Raw genomic sequence first — 16,739 nt, forward strand, 5'->3', positions numbered from 1 at the left:
AGAAAAAAGTTTCACTATTGTTCAAACTTTCAAATCAATATTTCTGATAGAATTAATGTTTCGAATAGAAATTATATCAAATAAAAAATTATCGTATCCTTATTCTATATAATTATTACGTATATGAATATTTTCAATTAAAAAGTAATTGCCACGAAAAACAAATTGCACCACCCTAGTAGAAATTTCGTGCAGTTTTTAAGCAGTTATTGAACAGTTATGTTATATCTGTCCAGTAACTAACGAATAAAATTGTTGGGATCCCGATCAAGATGTAACGCTTTTCCTGCAGTTACTGGGCACAAACGATACACAAAATCTGACCTCATTTACTGAACAATAAGTGGATAAAGAAACTATTTATCCGATTAATACAAGTTTGCTGCTTATAAAATGGGCAGTTGCGGCCTAGTAAAATTCATATTTTGTGCATACTTGCTTATTTGTACAAAAGGCGTGGAAAAACTTTGTTTTCTATTCATGTAGATAATAATTAATAAATATTAGACAATATAGATATAATAATAGATAATAATTAATAATATAGATATAATAAATATTAGATAATATAGATATAATAATAGATAATAATTAATAAATATTTACTCTGCACACTCTGCACATGCATATTACTTTTTAATTATAATAACTGCTTTTATATAAATAAAGTACTATGATTCGCCAGTGGAATATTAAACTAAGTAAGAATTTTTGATCGATTATAACTGGCAAGCATTAGACAAGATGATCAGTCATAATAAGCAGATAGTTGGATTAGATGGTCAGTCTTAATTAATAGAAGAATCATTTTTTCAAATCCGAGTTTTCTGCGTGCCGACAGGATTCATCAGTCTTTAAAAACTGCGTTTTAGTATAATTGCTTTTATTTTTATAATCTACACTTGGTCGTCGACTTACGACCGACTTCCGTTCTGACTGACAGGTCGTAAGTCGATCTGGTCGTATGTCGGCCATATAATTATTAACAGTATTTTTTAATATTTTTATCATCTTTATAATTTATTTTTATAATCTTTTAAATTTATAATTATATTGCACATAATGTGAAAAATAATACTGTACATACTGTACTGTAAACACAAAAATTCAATCTAAAATGAATGTAAAAAATTTGAGTTTTCCTTGACTTCTTAGCTGGCGTATCTGTAGATGAAGCCATTTTTCTTTTACTAGACATTTTATGGGTAGTATTTCAGTAGAATTTTAATTAATACACCACACGCAACAGATGCTTGAAAGCAACTGAGTGTATGTGAGAGAGAGAGAGAGAGAGAGAGAGAGAGAGAGAGAGAGAGAGAGAGATACCTGCGTGTTGTGTTCTTCGTGTTATCGTGCGCGCAGCTGTCTGATGTATTATTGTTTTTTTGGTCGTAAGTGCGGACCGTCGTAAGTCGCATAGGTCGTAAGTCGACGACTAAGTGTATAAGATTATGCTATTTTGAGACTCGTATCTGGTGCCTGCTTGTATACTGCGGACTTGTATATTGATATTTTAAATCTTCACAAAAATCCTGAATTCTGGCCAAAACCAGACAGAGTTTTGCCGGAGCTGGTATAAGATCGTCATCCTTTCGCTTATGTAGCGCTGGTTCACGGAATTGCATAGGTAATTTACGAGATTATAATATTTTGAGATCATAATATCTTGTTGCGTACAAAGCAGATTATAATGCGTTTTCTCATAACAGGTCAATAATTCGTCATGATGGAGCTGAAAATTGTAATTGGTACTTTGCTACAACTTTTACTTGGAGCCCTCACTTGAAAGACGTCCGATGTTTTATCGATATAGTCATTCGCCTTCGACAATCGATGCGCGTAAAATTCGTCTCAATCGAAGATGTTCAATTAGTATAACGGAATGCGAATTATACGTGAAAACCTGATGATAAGAAATGACGAATTTATTAAACGAGCATTATTGTATTACTTCAGTAGTATCACAAGATAGATATTGCACAATATTAGTCGTAACTTATGGTTTACTTACTGATTTAGGAAAATCTTTTTGTTTGCTTTAAGCTTGTAAGTCAGACATTTCTTCGAGTAGTGCAGAGAGTGCTGTGTCGAGAAGTGTAGCTTAGAGCAGCCCATACAGCAAAGAATATGCTAAGAATGTGTTAAAAATATGTTATAAATATTCTAATATTCGATGGGTCATTGAGAATATTCTATAGACGTTCTATGAATATTCCATGGAATTTTGTTCATTCAGAATATGCATATAATATTCTATAAATATTCCAATAAATATAGTATATATCGCAATTGCCTGGAATGTTCTATAAATATTTTGACAAATACAGAATATTTCGAAATATTTGAAATATTCATAGAACATATTGTAAATATTCTTAAAGTATTTATAGTATGTGCTATGAATATTCTGAAAAATTTTATATAACTTGCTATAAATATTTCGATAATATTCTATGATACATTTCGATTCACATGGAATATTCAGAATATGATTATAATATTCTCTAGATATTAGTAGAACGTTCTTAGAATGTTCTATAAACATTTTAGGAAAACATTGAAAACATTTTGATTATTTCAGGAATATTTAAAGAATATTCTTGAAACATTCTATGAATATTCTGGAAACATTAATAAACACTTTTTAAAAATATTTCATCAATATTTATACAATATTTCGTAGTTTTCTTGAAGTATTTACAACTAGCTGGCGCTTGTTCCTCGCGCGCTTTGAAATTCTCAACTTCATTTCACTTCTTAAAGTAATCAGTTAAATCAATTAATTAGTTGAAACAACCAAGTGATCTTATTTAAGCCCGCCAAATTTTTTGCGCCCATAAGCTGATACATCACTGGTTAACCGTCACTACTATTCGCGAATGCGCGAAAATTCCGCAGCGTCCCGCCTAACATCATTGATTGTCATAGACCGGATCGCTATGCCGTTTTCCCCAAAACAAGCAGATACTGTCTATGTCTAGCTGTCTAAAGGAAAAATCGTAGCATAGAGTATAGAGAGAAAAATATTTATACGTATATAAACAAAAACATAGATATATATATATATATATAAACAATATATATAAATATATAAATTATTCGTTAGATCTGTAAACTTAAAATTTAATAATTTAAGTCAATATTTCATTATATATTATTCCAGATCCAACAAATAATTTATATATTTATATGTATTGTTTATATACATATATATATACATATACATATATATTTTTTATATAATTAAAAATATTTTTGTATACTTTATGCTGCGGTCTCCCCTTTAGAACATTAGACCAACACGGCGTAGACGATACTGCTTCTTGCGGCGCTTAGTCGCTAACGCGCACTTGTTTGGAGGAAACGGCACAATCCGGTCTCGCAGGTAATCGTACGTGTTCATTTCTGTTACAATCTTATTTCCTCCTTGGGAGATTAATTGTAAGACTAGACCATACCACCTGTTTTTGGCCAGTGTAGGCAGGTTTTAGCTTGCCAGGCGGTGCCACTAAATTCGAAGAGGAAAGATATATAATCGTACGGTGTGCATGAAGAAAATTTTAGAAATATCTAGTATCTACGTAATCGTCGTGACCAAGTGATTACCAAAAATATTTAAATTTATTGCAGGTAAGTTAATGATAACTTTAATATTTCTACATATAAATTCATAAGATCTATAATTTGAGAGGTTATATAACCCAGTCAGAAATGACTCGTCGATCGACGTCGAAACGATGTCGTTTGACTTAACTAGATGTTGATGTGACGGTTTCGACATCGATTCGGCATCGTTTCGACATCGATCGACGAATTATTTCTGACTGGGAAGTCACAGCACATATTTAAATATAATTTAGTACAGAAGAAATTTAATATAGACTGCAATCCGATATGCATTGCCAGTACTGAAAATCTATAGTTCACGTAACGTATACTGTAGATTTTTAGTACTGGCAGTGAATTTCGGAACGCAGCCATAGAAGTAGAAATTATAAAATTATTAAATATTCGTTATGAGTATAACTTTATAAAACAATTTGAGGTTATAAATCGCAACACGTATTTAAAAATTATCATATTAAAATTGTAGATTTTAATTATATAATTTTCTAAAGATTTCTATCTTGCCTAATATATTAAAATGTTATAAAAATGTTGGAAATGTAATATAATATGAAGAAAATTTATGTTTATGTTTTTAATTATTGTTTCAGATATTTTACGTAGACCTAATACACACATTATTATAATAGTCCTAAGTTTAAATCCTTAAATAAATCTTTATTATTTCAATTATAGGTAATATTTATCTCTAAACATGCCAAAAATAAAAATGAAGACTAAACGACATTTCAATCGAAAGATAGCTGACAATGTAGAAGCTTCGATGGCTTTAATTGAGTTACAAAGCCAAATTAACTCACTTGAATCGACCGAAAGTACTTGTTCAAGCAACAAAGGGATGAATATCAGTGAAGACATAAATAATGTGAATATTGATACACGGCATGGCTTTCAGTCAACCAATGTATCATTAAATAAAGAGGTTTGCGAAAATGTCGCTGAATTAAATTTGCATGTCAACAATATGGAGGAGAGTTTTCCAAATGATACATCTCTTTTAAATAATTCTATAATATCTTCAAATAGCATTGATAGTGATAGGGACATAATAAATAGTAATAATGATTTATCCACTTATGCCAAAAATGAAAATAAAGATACATCATTGCGAAAAAAATTAGCATCATGGGCCATTGAGGAAAATATTCCTCAAAATAGTTTTAAAAAACTTTTAGAAATTCTTCGGAATGAAAATGATTTGACCCCATTTCATAACTTACCTAAAGATCCGAGGACAATGTTATTAACTCCAAGCAATCTTACTTCTATAAAAATGAATACAGGTTCTTTTCATTACTTTGGGATTGCACAGTCAATTAATATATTAATTAATCAGTGTGGTGTATCCCTTCTTAATTGTACATCTTTTGAATTAGCCGTAAATATAGATGGTTTGCCGATTAGTAAAAGCAGTTCAAATTGTTTATGGCCAATATTAGTTCAAATAAAGTCTATTGAAGTTTTGAAAAAATATGTTTTAATGGTAGCCCTGTATCATGGTAATGGTAAACCGGAAAACCCAAATGAATATTTAAAAGAATTTGTAAATGAAGCAATTTACTTGACTACGAATGGAATTTTTATAAACAATCAAAAATATGATTTAAAAATAAAAGTTATAATATGTGATACGCCTGCTAAATCTTATATTTTGAATGTAAAAAGCCATACGGGTTATTATAGCTGCACTAAATGCAAAGTGGAAGGTTGTTTGATAAATAAAATTTTGTGCTTTTCACACACAAACGCTATGAAAAGAACAGATGTTGAATTTAGACAACAACATGATGAAGATTATCACAAAGGGATGACTATTTTGACGAATTTGCCTCATTTTGATATGATTAAAGATGTTATACTAGATTACATGCATCTTATTTGTTTAGGGGTAATGAAAAGATTGATTACACATAAAAAATATGGTTGGGTATATGGTAAACAACCATATAAACTTTCATATAGACAAGTAGAATCGATTTCAAATAAAATTAAAAACTTAAATAAATATATTCCTGTTGAATTTCCACGTAAAGGTAGATCGCTTGAAGAATGTCCTCGTTTTAAAGCAACGGAATTTAAACTCATACTATTATATACAGGACCTGTAATTTTCAAACAAATTCTTGCAAAAAAGAATTATTATCATTTCTTGACATTACACGTTGCTACTCTAATAATGTGTAGTAATGAATTCTGCAAAAAAATAGACATGGTGAATTATGCAAAAGATCTAATGAAATGCTTTGTTGAAACAAGTATCGATATTTATGATCAAGATTTTGTTTCTTATAATGTACATAATTTATTACACATACATGAAGATGTCATACGATTTGGCAATTTAAATGAATTTTCAGCTTTCCCGTTCGAAAATTATATGATGCAATTAAAAAAAATGATAAGAAAGAAAGAAAAACCACTTGAACAAATAATACGTCGTGTTTTCGAATATAATAATATTCCAAGATTAGAAAATCAGTTTGAAAATAATATTGTCGCCAAAGAATATTATATCGGTCTCTTATTACCAAATTGTGTAGGTCAATACAAGGAATTAAAATTAAAATCCTGTGTTTTCAAATTAAACACTGCTGATTGTTATGTACAAATGTTTGATAATGACATTGTAAAAATATGCAACATAACATACTATAATAATATTATTTGTATTATTGGGCAAAAGTTTCTCGAGAAAAAATCATTTTTTATGAAACCTTGTGATTCTGCAATTTTAGGTATTTATATTGTAAGCCTTGACAAACTTAGTAGTTTAAAAATATATTCATTAGTAGACATTAAATGCAAATTAATGTTGTTGCCATATGAAGATAATAATGCAGTAATTTTTCCTTTGTTGCACATGTAAATAAAATTTTAATATTCTGCATACTTTTTTGTAATAAGTTCCATCAAAGTGTAAAAATAAAGGAAGATTTAACTTAATTAATTAAGTAATTAAACTTTTGTATCAGTTACTTGTATCTCATTAAATTATATCCATTTCTGGTAAGCACTATGTGACAGTGATAGTAACGATTTAATGGTTGCTGTCAGGTTACGTAACTTACCAGAAATGTTGCGAGGGTATTAATTCTTTAAAGTGTTAAATGTTTTATTATTAATTCGATTGTAAATCTAAAACGAGATTTTCATTTATTATCTTTTTAAATATTTAATTCATTGACTTTTACGTTACGCTCTATATCTCATTAATGGACAGTTTATGTACAAATTTTCGTACATTTTTTGCATTCTTTCTATCCAATATTAAATAATTGTATAAAATAAAATATGTCATTTCAATAAAAGCAGTCTTTATTTTTGAGTACCTCGATTCCATTATATATTGTATTTAGAATTTAGCTTCATCAGTTATACAAATTGATTTTTAATTTTAGGTTATTTTTTAAAGAAAATTATTGATTTTTCTGTAAGAGATCTTTAATATCAATTATTTTTATACATGGATTAAGTTTCATTTTATAAACTCCATATGATTGATGCAACTTATCTTGTAAGCATCTTTCTTTTATTCTTTATTTTCATATTCTCAATGTCATTATTTATTACTATTATATCATCTCAAATTTACTTTTCTCTACTTTTAACATTTTTAATATTAATTTTAATTCTGTTAGTTTAACTTATGATTGTACTTCTTGTTCTAATGCATTATTAATTTATTTTTTATTATTTAGTTTAATATTATTAACAGAATATTTACATATTTTTTTATCCTTATGTTATTTATGTTTTCTGTGTTATTTACTGCATTACTCTTAAAAGTTTATTGCTTGACAGATTGCTTTGAATATTTATTAAAGTAATAATTTTATTCATTTGGATTTTAAGCATGCAACTCTCAAATCACATACATATCTTCATATTGTATCATCAATGATATGTGTAGATATATTACCAATTTGATATAGAATGAAAAAGCAACTGGCTCGTGCAACCTGTGTACATTTTTTACACTTGTCTATCTGTTGTCGTATCACCTCTTTGATTTCAACGAAATACATTGATCAAGTAATCCATTATGTATCATTAACTCTAGCTTCTGATATGCAATATTGCAACCAGTCTCATCTTAACTGTGATGGTACAAAGATACGATACGAGCAACAAGTCCATACGTAACTAAACTTCACTCTTCCTGAACAGCTATTTGCATTTTTCAGAAATATGGAATGGTGCGTTTGCCATTTTGTAATAGATAACTCTGTAGAAGTTATCCCAAAGAAGTGGATAATTAATGAAAGCCAATGTGTGTGGCCATTGACAACAAAATCATCTAAATTATCCGAGCTTATTAAAAAAAGAGAGATTCCACAAGATAATTGGAAAACAATTAGTGTCAAAATTTTAGGACAATATGGTAAATATTATACCAAAGTACTTTAATATATTTAAATTAAAATTGCATCTTATGTTTATATATTTTTAAAAATTTGTATATTTTTTATAATTTAAAGAGTACGTAAAACCGAATAAATTTAATACTGAAGTTGAAACAATTTTGCAACAGTTTAGATTTTGTACAATTTGTTATGGAAAAAGATCTTTTAAAATTTATAATAAGTTTGAAAATCTATCATACTTTACCTATAATATAATCTTACTTTATGTATTTTTTTCATAATTATTAATATGCATTTAACACTATCAATTTGGATATATTTAATTAGATAAATATATATGTTTTAACTAAATAAGAAAGTGTTATTATGATCGTAACTGGCAAAGTTAGACAAGATGGTCAGTCATAATGAACGAATTGTTAGACTAGATGGTCAGTCTTACTTTGGAATAATTTTCCTCAAATCCGAGTTTTCTGCGCGCCAACAGGATTCGTTAGTCTTAAAACGCAGATATTAATTGCTGAAAGGCAACAACCCTATTGATAAAATTCATCCGGAATAATTAATTAGTTAAAATCCTACTGCGAAAAATAACTCCTCAGCCAGGGTTCGAACCTGGAGCCTCCTACATACCGGGCAGGCGTCGTACCAATATCGACCACCAGCATCTTGTCTAACTTTGCCAGTTACGATCATAATAATACTTTCTTACTTATTGTTAGTTAATATCTCACTGGCGGATCATAGTACTACATATATATATATATATATATATATGTTTTGTTGATATTTTTATAATTTGAGCTTTCAGTTTATTAAAAATTCAGTTAATTGAATAATAAACAGAACTTTATTATGTGAATAACAATTTTTAAAGACATAATTTTTAAGTAACTATAACTTTATTATATTCTTCCTAGACGACTATAAAACAGCTCAAAGAAAATGCAAAAGAGCATTGGATAGAGATAATCTCTCATCACTATCTGAATGTACTGAATATGGAAAAGGACTTCGTGTACCGAAACGTAAAAGAAAAAAACAGTGATACAGACATAGATACGGAAAGCAAGTCTAGCGAAGAGGAATTGTCATCCATTAATTTTCCGACATACAGGGCAGATAATGCAGATAAGACTGTATTTTTATCAAATTTGGCACATAAAGGTACGGTTAAGTGAAAAAAAATGAACAATTGTAACGTTATTTTTCTAAGAAGTTTGTTTTCAGATTCAGCTAATAAAGCACATATCAATAAATCGAATAATAATGTTAACCAATTGAGCAAAACAAGCAGCAAAATTCTGACAATATTTTAATTGAAATCCATACGAATTTTCAAAAACATGCGAATGAAATGAAAGGTAATGGAGAAAATATGTTCTATTTATGAAGAATGTATGTTTCAAGGCATATTGTTATGCATACTTTCTAATTCGCTTGCAACAGCAATTCGTAAAATGTGCTAAGACTGTTTTGTGTTCATTTATATGTTTTGAATTTTTAAGAATTTCAACGCCAAGTTCTGAGACATCTACATAGCATTAATGGCCGAATGGGGGAATTAAATGAGCTCGTAGAATCATTAAAGCAGTCTAATTTTACCATTGATCAAGATAATGCCAATCAAAATATCACTAATGAAGTCTCATTACAATGCATTGAAAGTTTGCCAGTAAAATCAAACATCGAGCTTCAAAATATTGAGAGAATCTTACAAGATAAACAAATATTCCATGATGTAGTAAGATGATTGTTATGTTATTAAAATTATATCATAATTACATAAATGAATATACATATATTTTAATGTATGTTAATCTTTTAGGCTATGGAATTATCGAAAATAGGTGGTAATAATCTTAAAATCATTGTCAAGAAAGTGATGTGTCGAATTTTAACACCGGAAATTGGAAGAGAATATAGCTGGGAAGGACACAAGGGAAACCTGATTTTTAAGGATTTAATCCTGGCAAAGTTAGTCCTTAGTAAGTAAAACAAATTTTTTCTTAATTTCTATATGATGTTTTGAAAGGTTGTATTTTATTTATTAATTAAATTAATTAATAAATTAAGAATACTTAAACTACTCAAGATTTTAATGAAATTTATTTCTTCAAAAATGTTTGAATTGCAATGGAAAATAAAAGAAATTTCAAAGAAATTTACTAGAATATCTATTTAAAAAAAAAAACAAAATACTATTCCTTATCATTTCAGAATCCGTAAGACTCACCACAAAAAAAGTCAGGAAAATATAACAGAAAATGATATTATCAACGCCATTAAAACTTGGTTGGTGAAAGCCAAATTAAAAACAAAACAACCAGTACAGCAGAATGAAGCCAATCGTTCAACATATGATAGCGAACATTAAAAATATTCAATGTTTCTTGAAGTATCTGCCTTTAAGTACAAATTTAATATTGATATTTATTCTGAAGGCCTGCATATAATTGAATAATATATTGCATTTATGATAGTTATTAAGTACTAAATTTAAGCAAAATACCAAAGATGCAACCTTAAAGCAAATATAGTTTTTTTATGTTTTTATATAATATACTTCGATAAGATTTTATTAATAATTAGTATGATTTATTTTATGTTGCGTTAAAAATAATATGATTATAATACATAATATTATAATTCCAAATAAATATAGATATATACATATAATTTTAAAATTTCAGTTATTGAATTTCACTTTTCCAGTACTTTAATAATACTTACAATATAGCATAGAATATCGTATAAATATTGTTTAGAATATTCGTGAATAATCTAATTGTTTTAAGTATGTGCATAGAACATTTGGTATCCCTCCTTTAAATGTTTTATTAATATTTTCGAATATTCCATATTTTTTAAATATTCGAGAATATATTCGTAGAACACTTATAGATCTTTCTGGGAACATTCAAAATGGGGCATCGCACATTCTATATATATTCATAGAACATTTATAGAATATTTGCGAATATTCGTAAAACATTCTTAGAATATTGACATTTTTCTTAATATATTCGAGAATATTCACAAAACATTTGTACATTATTCGAGAATGTTTATAGAAATTTCTAAGAGCATTCAAAGCGGGACATCGTACGTTCTTTACACATTCATAGAACACTCATAGGATATTCACGAACATTCTAAAGAATATTCATAGAACATTTTTGGAATATTCCATACTGTATGGGAGGGATCGGCAAAAGTCTGAAATTGGGCGCGGGCGCCCGCGAGTGCCCAGCTGCTGGGCATATCGACAATTGAATGAGACTGCAATTAATGTGTTAAGTTTTAAATTATTAATTAAATGTATTAAAAATTTTTAATTAAATTTATTATATAACTTTAATTTATTATTAAAATGCTATGTCACACACGCAAATATTATTTGTTACTATGTTATATGTTATTATTTAAGGGGTTATGCCACCTTGAAACTTTCAAGTTTTCAAAAACAATTTTTTTGTTTAATTTCAAAGTTTGAACATTTAAAAATAGTTTAAAACAAGTTGCATGTAAAAATTTGTAAAATTGACGAAGTTATAGCCATTAACTGAAATAGTGTTCAGTTCGGTCGAAAACCGGTACGGTCCGCTTAGCGCCGGTTCGGTTCGACCGCCTAACTACAAAGGGCTTTTGTGTGTTCACCTTTCAGCTGAGTTTGCCCCTCACAGTATCTAGTTTCAAGAACCTAAAGCTGAGCAAACGAATTCTCTCAGTTCAAATCTTAAACAACGTAAGAATTTATTAATGTTATATCGATGTAAACTCTTACGAAAACTTTAAAGTTGTTTTTCTCGAAATCACTTTTTTCCGAACGGTGGGCCTTCTAACTCCTTTTTGTAATGCACGGATCGCTTTATAATTTTACAGCAATATTTGTTATTATGTTCTTTATCGCTTATCGGGAGCTCTTTTCGATTTTTTTCCTCGTTTTTTTGGCATTAGAAAGAAGGCGCATTTTTTCGCCAAAATTCCACTTTTTTCATTTGTTTGTAATTTCTGTAATTTTGTAAAAATTAAAAAAGTAGCCTGATAACCGATAGCGACAAGTTCAAACATTAAGAAGCAGTTTAACTTTTTGCTTTCAGATAACAGTTGTGAGCTGAATCAGGCCCACCACTGACTCCAATTTTTTTTTCGGCGTTCCACTGCAAGAAATATATCTTTTTATTTATTATCATAATTAATGTCTTTTAAAATTTTTTTAATACTTCAAAGTATGGCAAATACATATACAAAAACATATACGAAATTATGATTGTTGTTAAGATACATTCCACAGAAATTCACGAAAATGGTCTATTTTTGAGCGCGTCAAGGTGGCATAACCCCTTAAGAATCGTCATATATATATATATATATATATATATATATAGTGCGACATATTTGTGGGGGCTGCGAGTGCGTATCTCCGCCCCTGTTTCAATCTCCCTTCTTTTCACTCGCGGGCATCTAACGCATTCAGCTTTGCCCGCGGGCAACTGGCGCCCGCGGGCAGTGCCCACTTGCCAATTCCTGGGCTTAGAGAATGCTTATAGAAAGAATGAACAGCATTTATAAAATCTGTGAGACATTATGAATTTTTTTACAATATTAATTTATGATCGACAACCTTGTTTGTCGCATTCTTCAGAATATAATTACGATTTGTATCCGCCATAGTCTCTCTCTTTCTCTCTCTCTCTCTCTCGCGCGCGCGCCTCTTCAAGCTGTCCGCGAACGTCATATAAATATTGCAAAAGTTTTCCGAACTAAATTCTTCAATTGTTCTTTAGTCACGGAAATTCCTATTAAAAATTGACTAGCCAAGTACCTAGAAGCAATTCTAGTTGAGTATTTTACCCAAACGTTTTCCATACATATATTCTCTCATCGCATGACAATATTAAAGTACTTGACGTGCGCAAATCGCAGTGGTTATGTATTGCAAACTGTTACAAGGAAGAATGGAGATATAAAAATATTTTACGTTTTGACACTTATGCACGTACCTCCAGTCAGGTTACCATTCTTATATGTAGGCCGAAACAAGGAAAAATGATTAACGTCAGCACCAGTAACACGTATTCACAGATTATTACGTATCCACAGAGTATCGAGCATCTCATGCGTGGCTTCTCGTTACATTCCTCTCACAATCCATCCAACTTTGACATCATGCAATCTTTCGCTTTCATTCTCACCATCAAGAAAAGAACAGAAATGCAATAAAAGGTTATTAGTTTGCAAAATGTTACAAGGAAGAATGGAGATATAAAGATATTTTACGTTTTGATACTTATGCACGTACCTCCAGTCAGGTTACCATTCTTATATGTAGGCCGAAACAAGGAAAAATGATTAACGTCAGCAGCAGTAACACGTATTCACAGATTATTAGTATCGAGCATCTTATGCGTGTCTTACAATTCCTCTCTGCATCCATCCACCTTTGACGTTATGCAATCTTCCACCATCATCCTTACCACCGATAAAAGAACAAAAAAGCAAGAAAATAGTATAAGCTTTTAAAATTGATATAAGCTTTTGAAATGTTACGATGGAGAATGTAGATAATTATTTTACGGTTTAAAAATGATGCACGTACCTTAAAAATGATGCCCGTCAGCACCAGTAAAACGTGTCCGCATATTGATTAATCGAACTAATCAACATAACCAAAATATAGTAAGAGCATTCGCAACACTACACCAGAAAGAAGGTTGAAGTGTATTCATTAAAAATTAGACTGGTTGTCGATAATTGTTTACACTATTGTTGACGTAACTCACTTTCGTGCCACGGCGATATTCACACATGGCGCGAGACATTATCGTGCCTTGATTGGCCAAGTCTCTAGCCAATGAAGAACGTTCTGTAGCACATTTCTTCTCCCCTTCCCCGACTCCCCTTGCCAACACTTGACGATGACGGAGAAAACGGAGTATCTTAATCGTAAAATCTTTATATTGATCGAAAAAACTTTGCATGCATTGCAATATCTCCGCTCCTAGAGCTCGTAGGAGAAAAATAAAAACACTTTTCTTATACATATCGAACCCAAACTTTCCATTGAGCCTACTTAGAAGTTAATCGGATCAGCCGTATTGAGATCTGATAATCTTGGTTACTCGCAACTCGCGTACTCGCGTACTCGCGTAATAGAGTCACGGTGCGGTCTCGCGCTGCGCATATACTTGGCGCGAGACACTATACCGTGTCTCTTGATTCTTGTAAATTTGAACAGTATTTTGATCATTTTCAATAATGATTTGCAAATGATTTGGGTGGAGTTCCGTAAAGGGTACGGCTCCGATTTCGATCAAACTTTGTAAAACGCTTTCTCTTAGGTTAAAATGAAAGTATTTAAAAGGAATTTTGGCGACTCCCATAAAGAAGGTCATTTTTTAAGGGAAAATAATAAAAGGTATAATTACTAGAAATTTGAGTAAGTATTCCAGTTTTGATAAAACTCTGTGAAAAGGTTTCTCTCAGGTTAAAATGGAAGTTCTTAAAAAGAATTTTGGCAATTCCCATAAAAAAGTTATTTTTTATGGGAAAATGATAAAAGGTATAATTATTAGAAACTTGAGTATATTATTGAGTAGAGGAGAATCCCCTATTATGAGATATGCTCCTAATATGAGATAATGGGGTTTCTGCTAAACTAGTGAGCACCATCTGTTAGTTCCACCATGAACTTATTACTCTTAGTGTAAAATGTATTTAGTGAAAAATTCATTGTTCGTTATTGCGTTTAGCCTTTGCAAGAAAAGATTTGTGAAATTGTGAACATGTCAAAGGAACTTGAGGTAAGTCTTTAAACCTTGTTTATTATATAATAAAAAAATGGTTGGCAATAAATTCAGTATGCAATGATAGAGTAGAATCGTAGTAACAGGAAAATACGCAATTTGTTGAATTGCTTAATTGTAGAGGTTAGATTTCATGATCGCGGAACCGCTAGGCGTGTGGCTCGTATAATGATATTCAGCGTACTCTTAATATGAGATAATTATTGTTCGAATATGAAGATTATGTAGTGTAATAAAAAGAAAGAAATACTACTTAAGGTTAATGAAAAGTTAATACGAATTTATATTACGTATTTTTGTGTATTTAATTTTTATAGAATCTGACTATGGAGGTTAGAGATACGAGGAAGCGTTGACAGTGGAATCGTGAAGATTTGGCGAAGGCTGTGGCAGCAGTATTTTTATAAAACTATCTAATAAAGTTTTTTAATTGCAATACTGATGTATTTTGCACTTTTAACACCGATTTCTCGAGGTATCTTATATTAGGAGCACACTTTCTCGATCCTGCGTAAAGCTCTTTTTTCAAATTTTTTTAATTTTCAGAAAAAATATTTAAGTTAGATTTTCCATTTCACCAACCTAAAGCTTATTAAATTCTCTTCAAGATAACGTATTACATTTTAAAATTCTGCCTATAGATTTCCTTACATTCGGCAAAATCGATATGGTATCTCATAATCGGGGACTTTTCTCTATATTATTCAAATATTGTATTGTGGAGATTTGTAAAGTTTAGTATGCTATTGTTTACATTCTGTTCACACATTGAAGGACGAATTTGTTTCTATTTGGTAATTATATAATTTAACGGAGCACCCTCGGACGACCTTGACCTTGACATATATTATAAAGGTTACCTTCCTGAGTACTGTAAAAAAGATTTTAACTGTCGCTCGTTGTTTAACTAGGTTAGATTAGGTTAAAGCAGAGAATACTTTGTACTTATATTAAAACAAACTATTCTAAATATTAACGATTCACTGCTTTAAATGACTTTCCTTCCTTCGTTCATATACATATTCGTCGTTTATGTCTTTGAATATTCAAAATATTACTTCAACATAACTACTACATTTTCGAAATTTCTTTTGTTAATAACTTTTTAACAAACAACGAGCGACGGGTGAAACTTAGTGCGGGTTATTCGGGAAGGTAACCTTTGTAATATATGTCAAACTCAAGTCCTTGCTTCACTCAAACAGAATGGCTGAACATATGTGTGAATTTATGTGGCGTCGTCGTGTACATAAACTTAATATAGATCTATTTGAGCAACTTTTGAAAGATATTAAAACTATTTACCCAGAAAAAACCAATTAAAATTTATTATAACATGTATTACTTTTTGTAAAAACATAAAAAAATCAATACAATCAATACATATTCACTTAAATACAAATAGAGATCATTGTTAATTTTCTGAGAATTTATTATTAAAAAATGACCTTTTTATGAGAGTCGCCAATAATCCTTTTAAAGACTTTCATTTTAACCTGAGAGGAAGCTTTTTACAAAGTTTCATTAAAATCGGAGCCGTACCCTTTTCGGAACTTTATCCAATGATTTTGTGTCTCTTATAGGTAGGACAGTACATTTTAATGCAATTCATTTTTATAATGTAAATTGTTTTTATATATTTTATAACTTTTTTTCTGTTCTGCTAGTAAATTTTCTCTATGTGATTCATAATATTTTTTATTATAAATACCTTTACTTTCAAATAAATCATTTTTACGAGTTTTATAATTTTATGCAATGAATATGGTAGCGCTCGTCGTTTATGCAGTGAATTTGATAACGTTCATGACAATGAATATATACGTGTGTATGTGAGACTGAAAACTGAATACTGGAAATCAAAAGTGTTATTTTACATGGACGCGAGATCTCAGGATTGACTGCACCAAATTTACTCGCAATCGAAAGAGCGTATTAA

The 16,739-nt window shown here is 30.0% G+C and overlaps 1 protein-coding gene, 2 long non-coding RNA genes and 1 pseudogene across 9 annotated transcripts; 3 read left to right on the top strand and 1 right to left on the bottom strand.

Moving 5' to 3' along the window:
• Window positions 1–626: 626 nt before the first annotated feature.
• On the top strand, window positions 627–2,653 carry LOC113562795. The gene is made up of 2 exons (XR_003407180.1): window positions 627–1,627; window positions 1,710–2,653. It is a non-coding gene; the product is annotated as an uncharacterized LOC113562795 (long non-coding RNA).
• LOC113562794 lies at window positions 1,649–13,960 on the bottom strand. Of its 3 annotated transcripts, XR_003407179.1 has the most exons (5): window positions 13,778–13,960; window positions 13,594–13,691; window positions 12,998–13,466; window positions 2,012–2,130; window positions 1,649–1,903 (listed from the first exon to the last, which is right to left on the bottom strand). It is a non-coding gene; the product is annotated as an uncharacterized LOC113562794 (long non-coding RNA). The 3 variants fall into 3 exon arrangements; XR_003407178.1 differs by having other exon boundaries at window positions 1,649–2,130; window positions 13,594–13,650; XR_003407177.1 differs by having other exon boundaries at window positions 1,649–2,130.
• Window positions 3,280–6,935, top strand: LOC113562789. Of its 5 annotated transcripts, none has more exons than XM_026973242.1 (3): window positions 3,280–3,391; window positions 3,481–3,630; window positions 4,303–6,935. In XM_026973242.1, the coding sequence occupies exon 3, from the start codon at window positions 4,322–4,324 to the stop codon at window positions 6,491–6,493; it is 2,172 nt and encodes a 723-aa protein (XP_026829043.1). In that variant the 5' UTR covers window positions 3,280–3,391; window positions 3,481–3,630; window positions 4,303–4,321; the 3' UTR covers window positions 6,494–6,935. The 5 variants fall into 5 exon arrangements, with proteins under 5 accessions (XP_026829043.1, XP_026829044.1, XP_026829041.1 ...); XM_026973243.1 differs by having other exon boundaries at window positions 3,280–3,385; XM_026973241.1 differs by having other exon boundaries at window positions 3,285–3,391; window positions 3,476–3,630.
• Window positions 7,026–10,554, top strand: LOC113562791 (annotated as a pseudogene).
• Window positions 13,961–16,739: the final 2,779 nt, after the last annotated feature.

Source organism: Ooceraea biroi, chromosome 10, assembly GCF_003672135.1.
Source record: "Ooceraea biroi isolate clonal line C1 chromosome 10, Obir_v5.4, whole genome shotgun sequence".
Classification (NCBI taxonomy): Eukaryota; Metazoa; Arthropoda; class Insecta; order Hymenoptera; family Formicidae; genus Ooceraea; species Ooceraea biroi.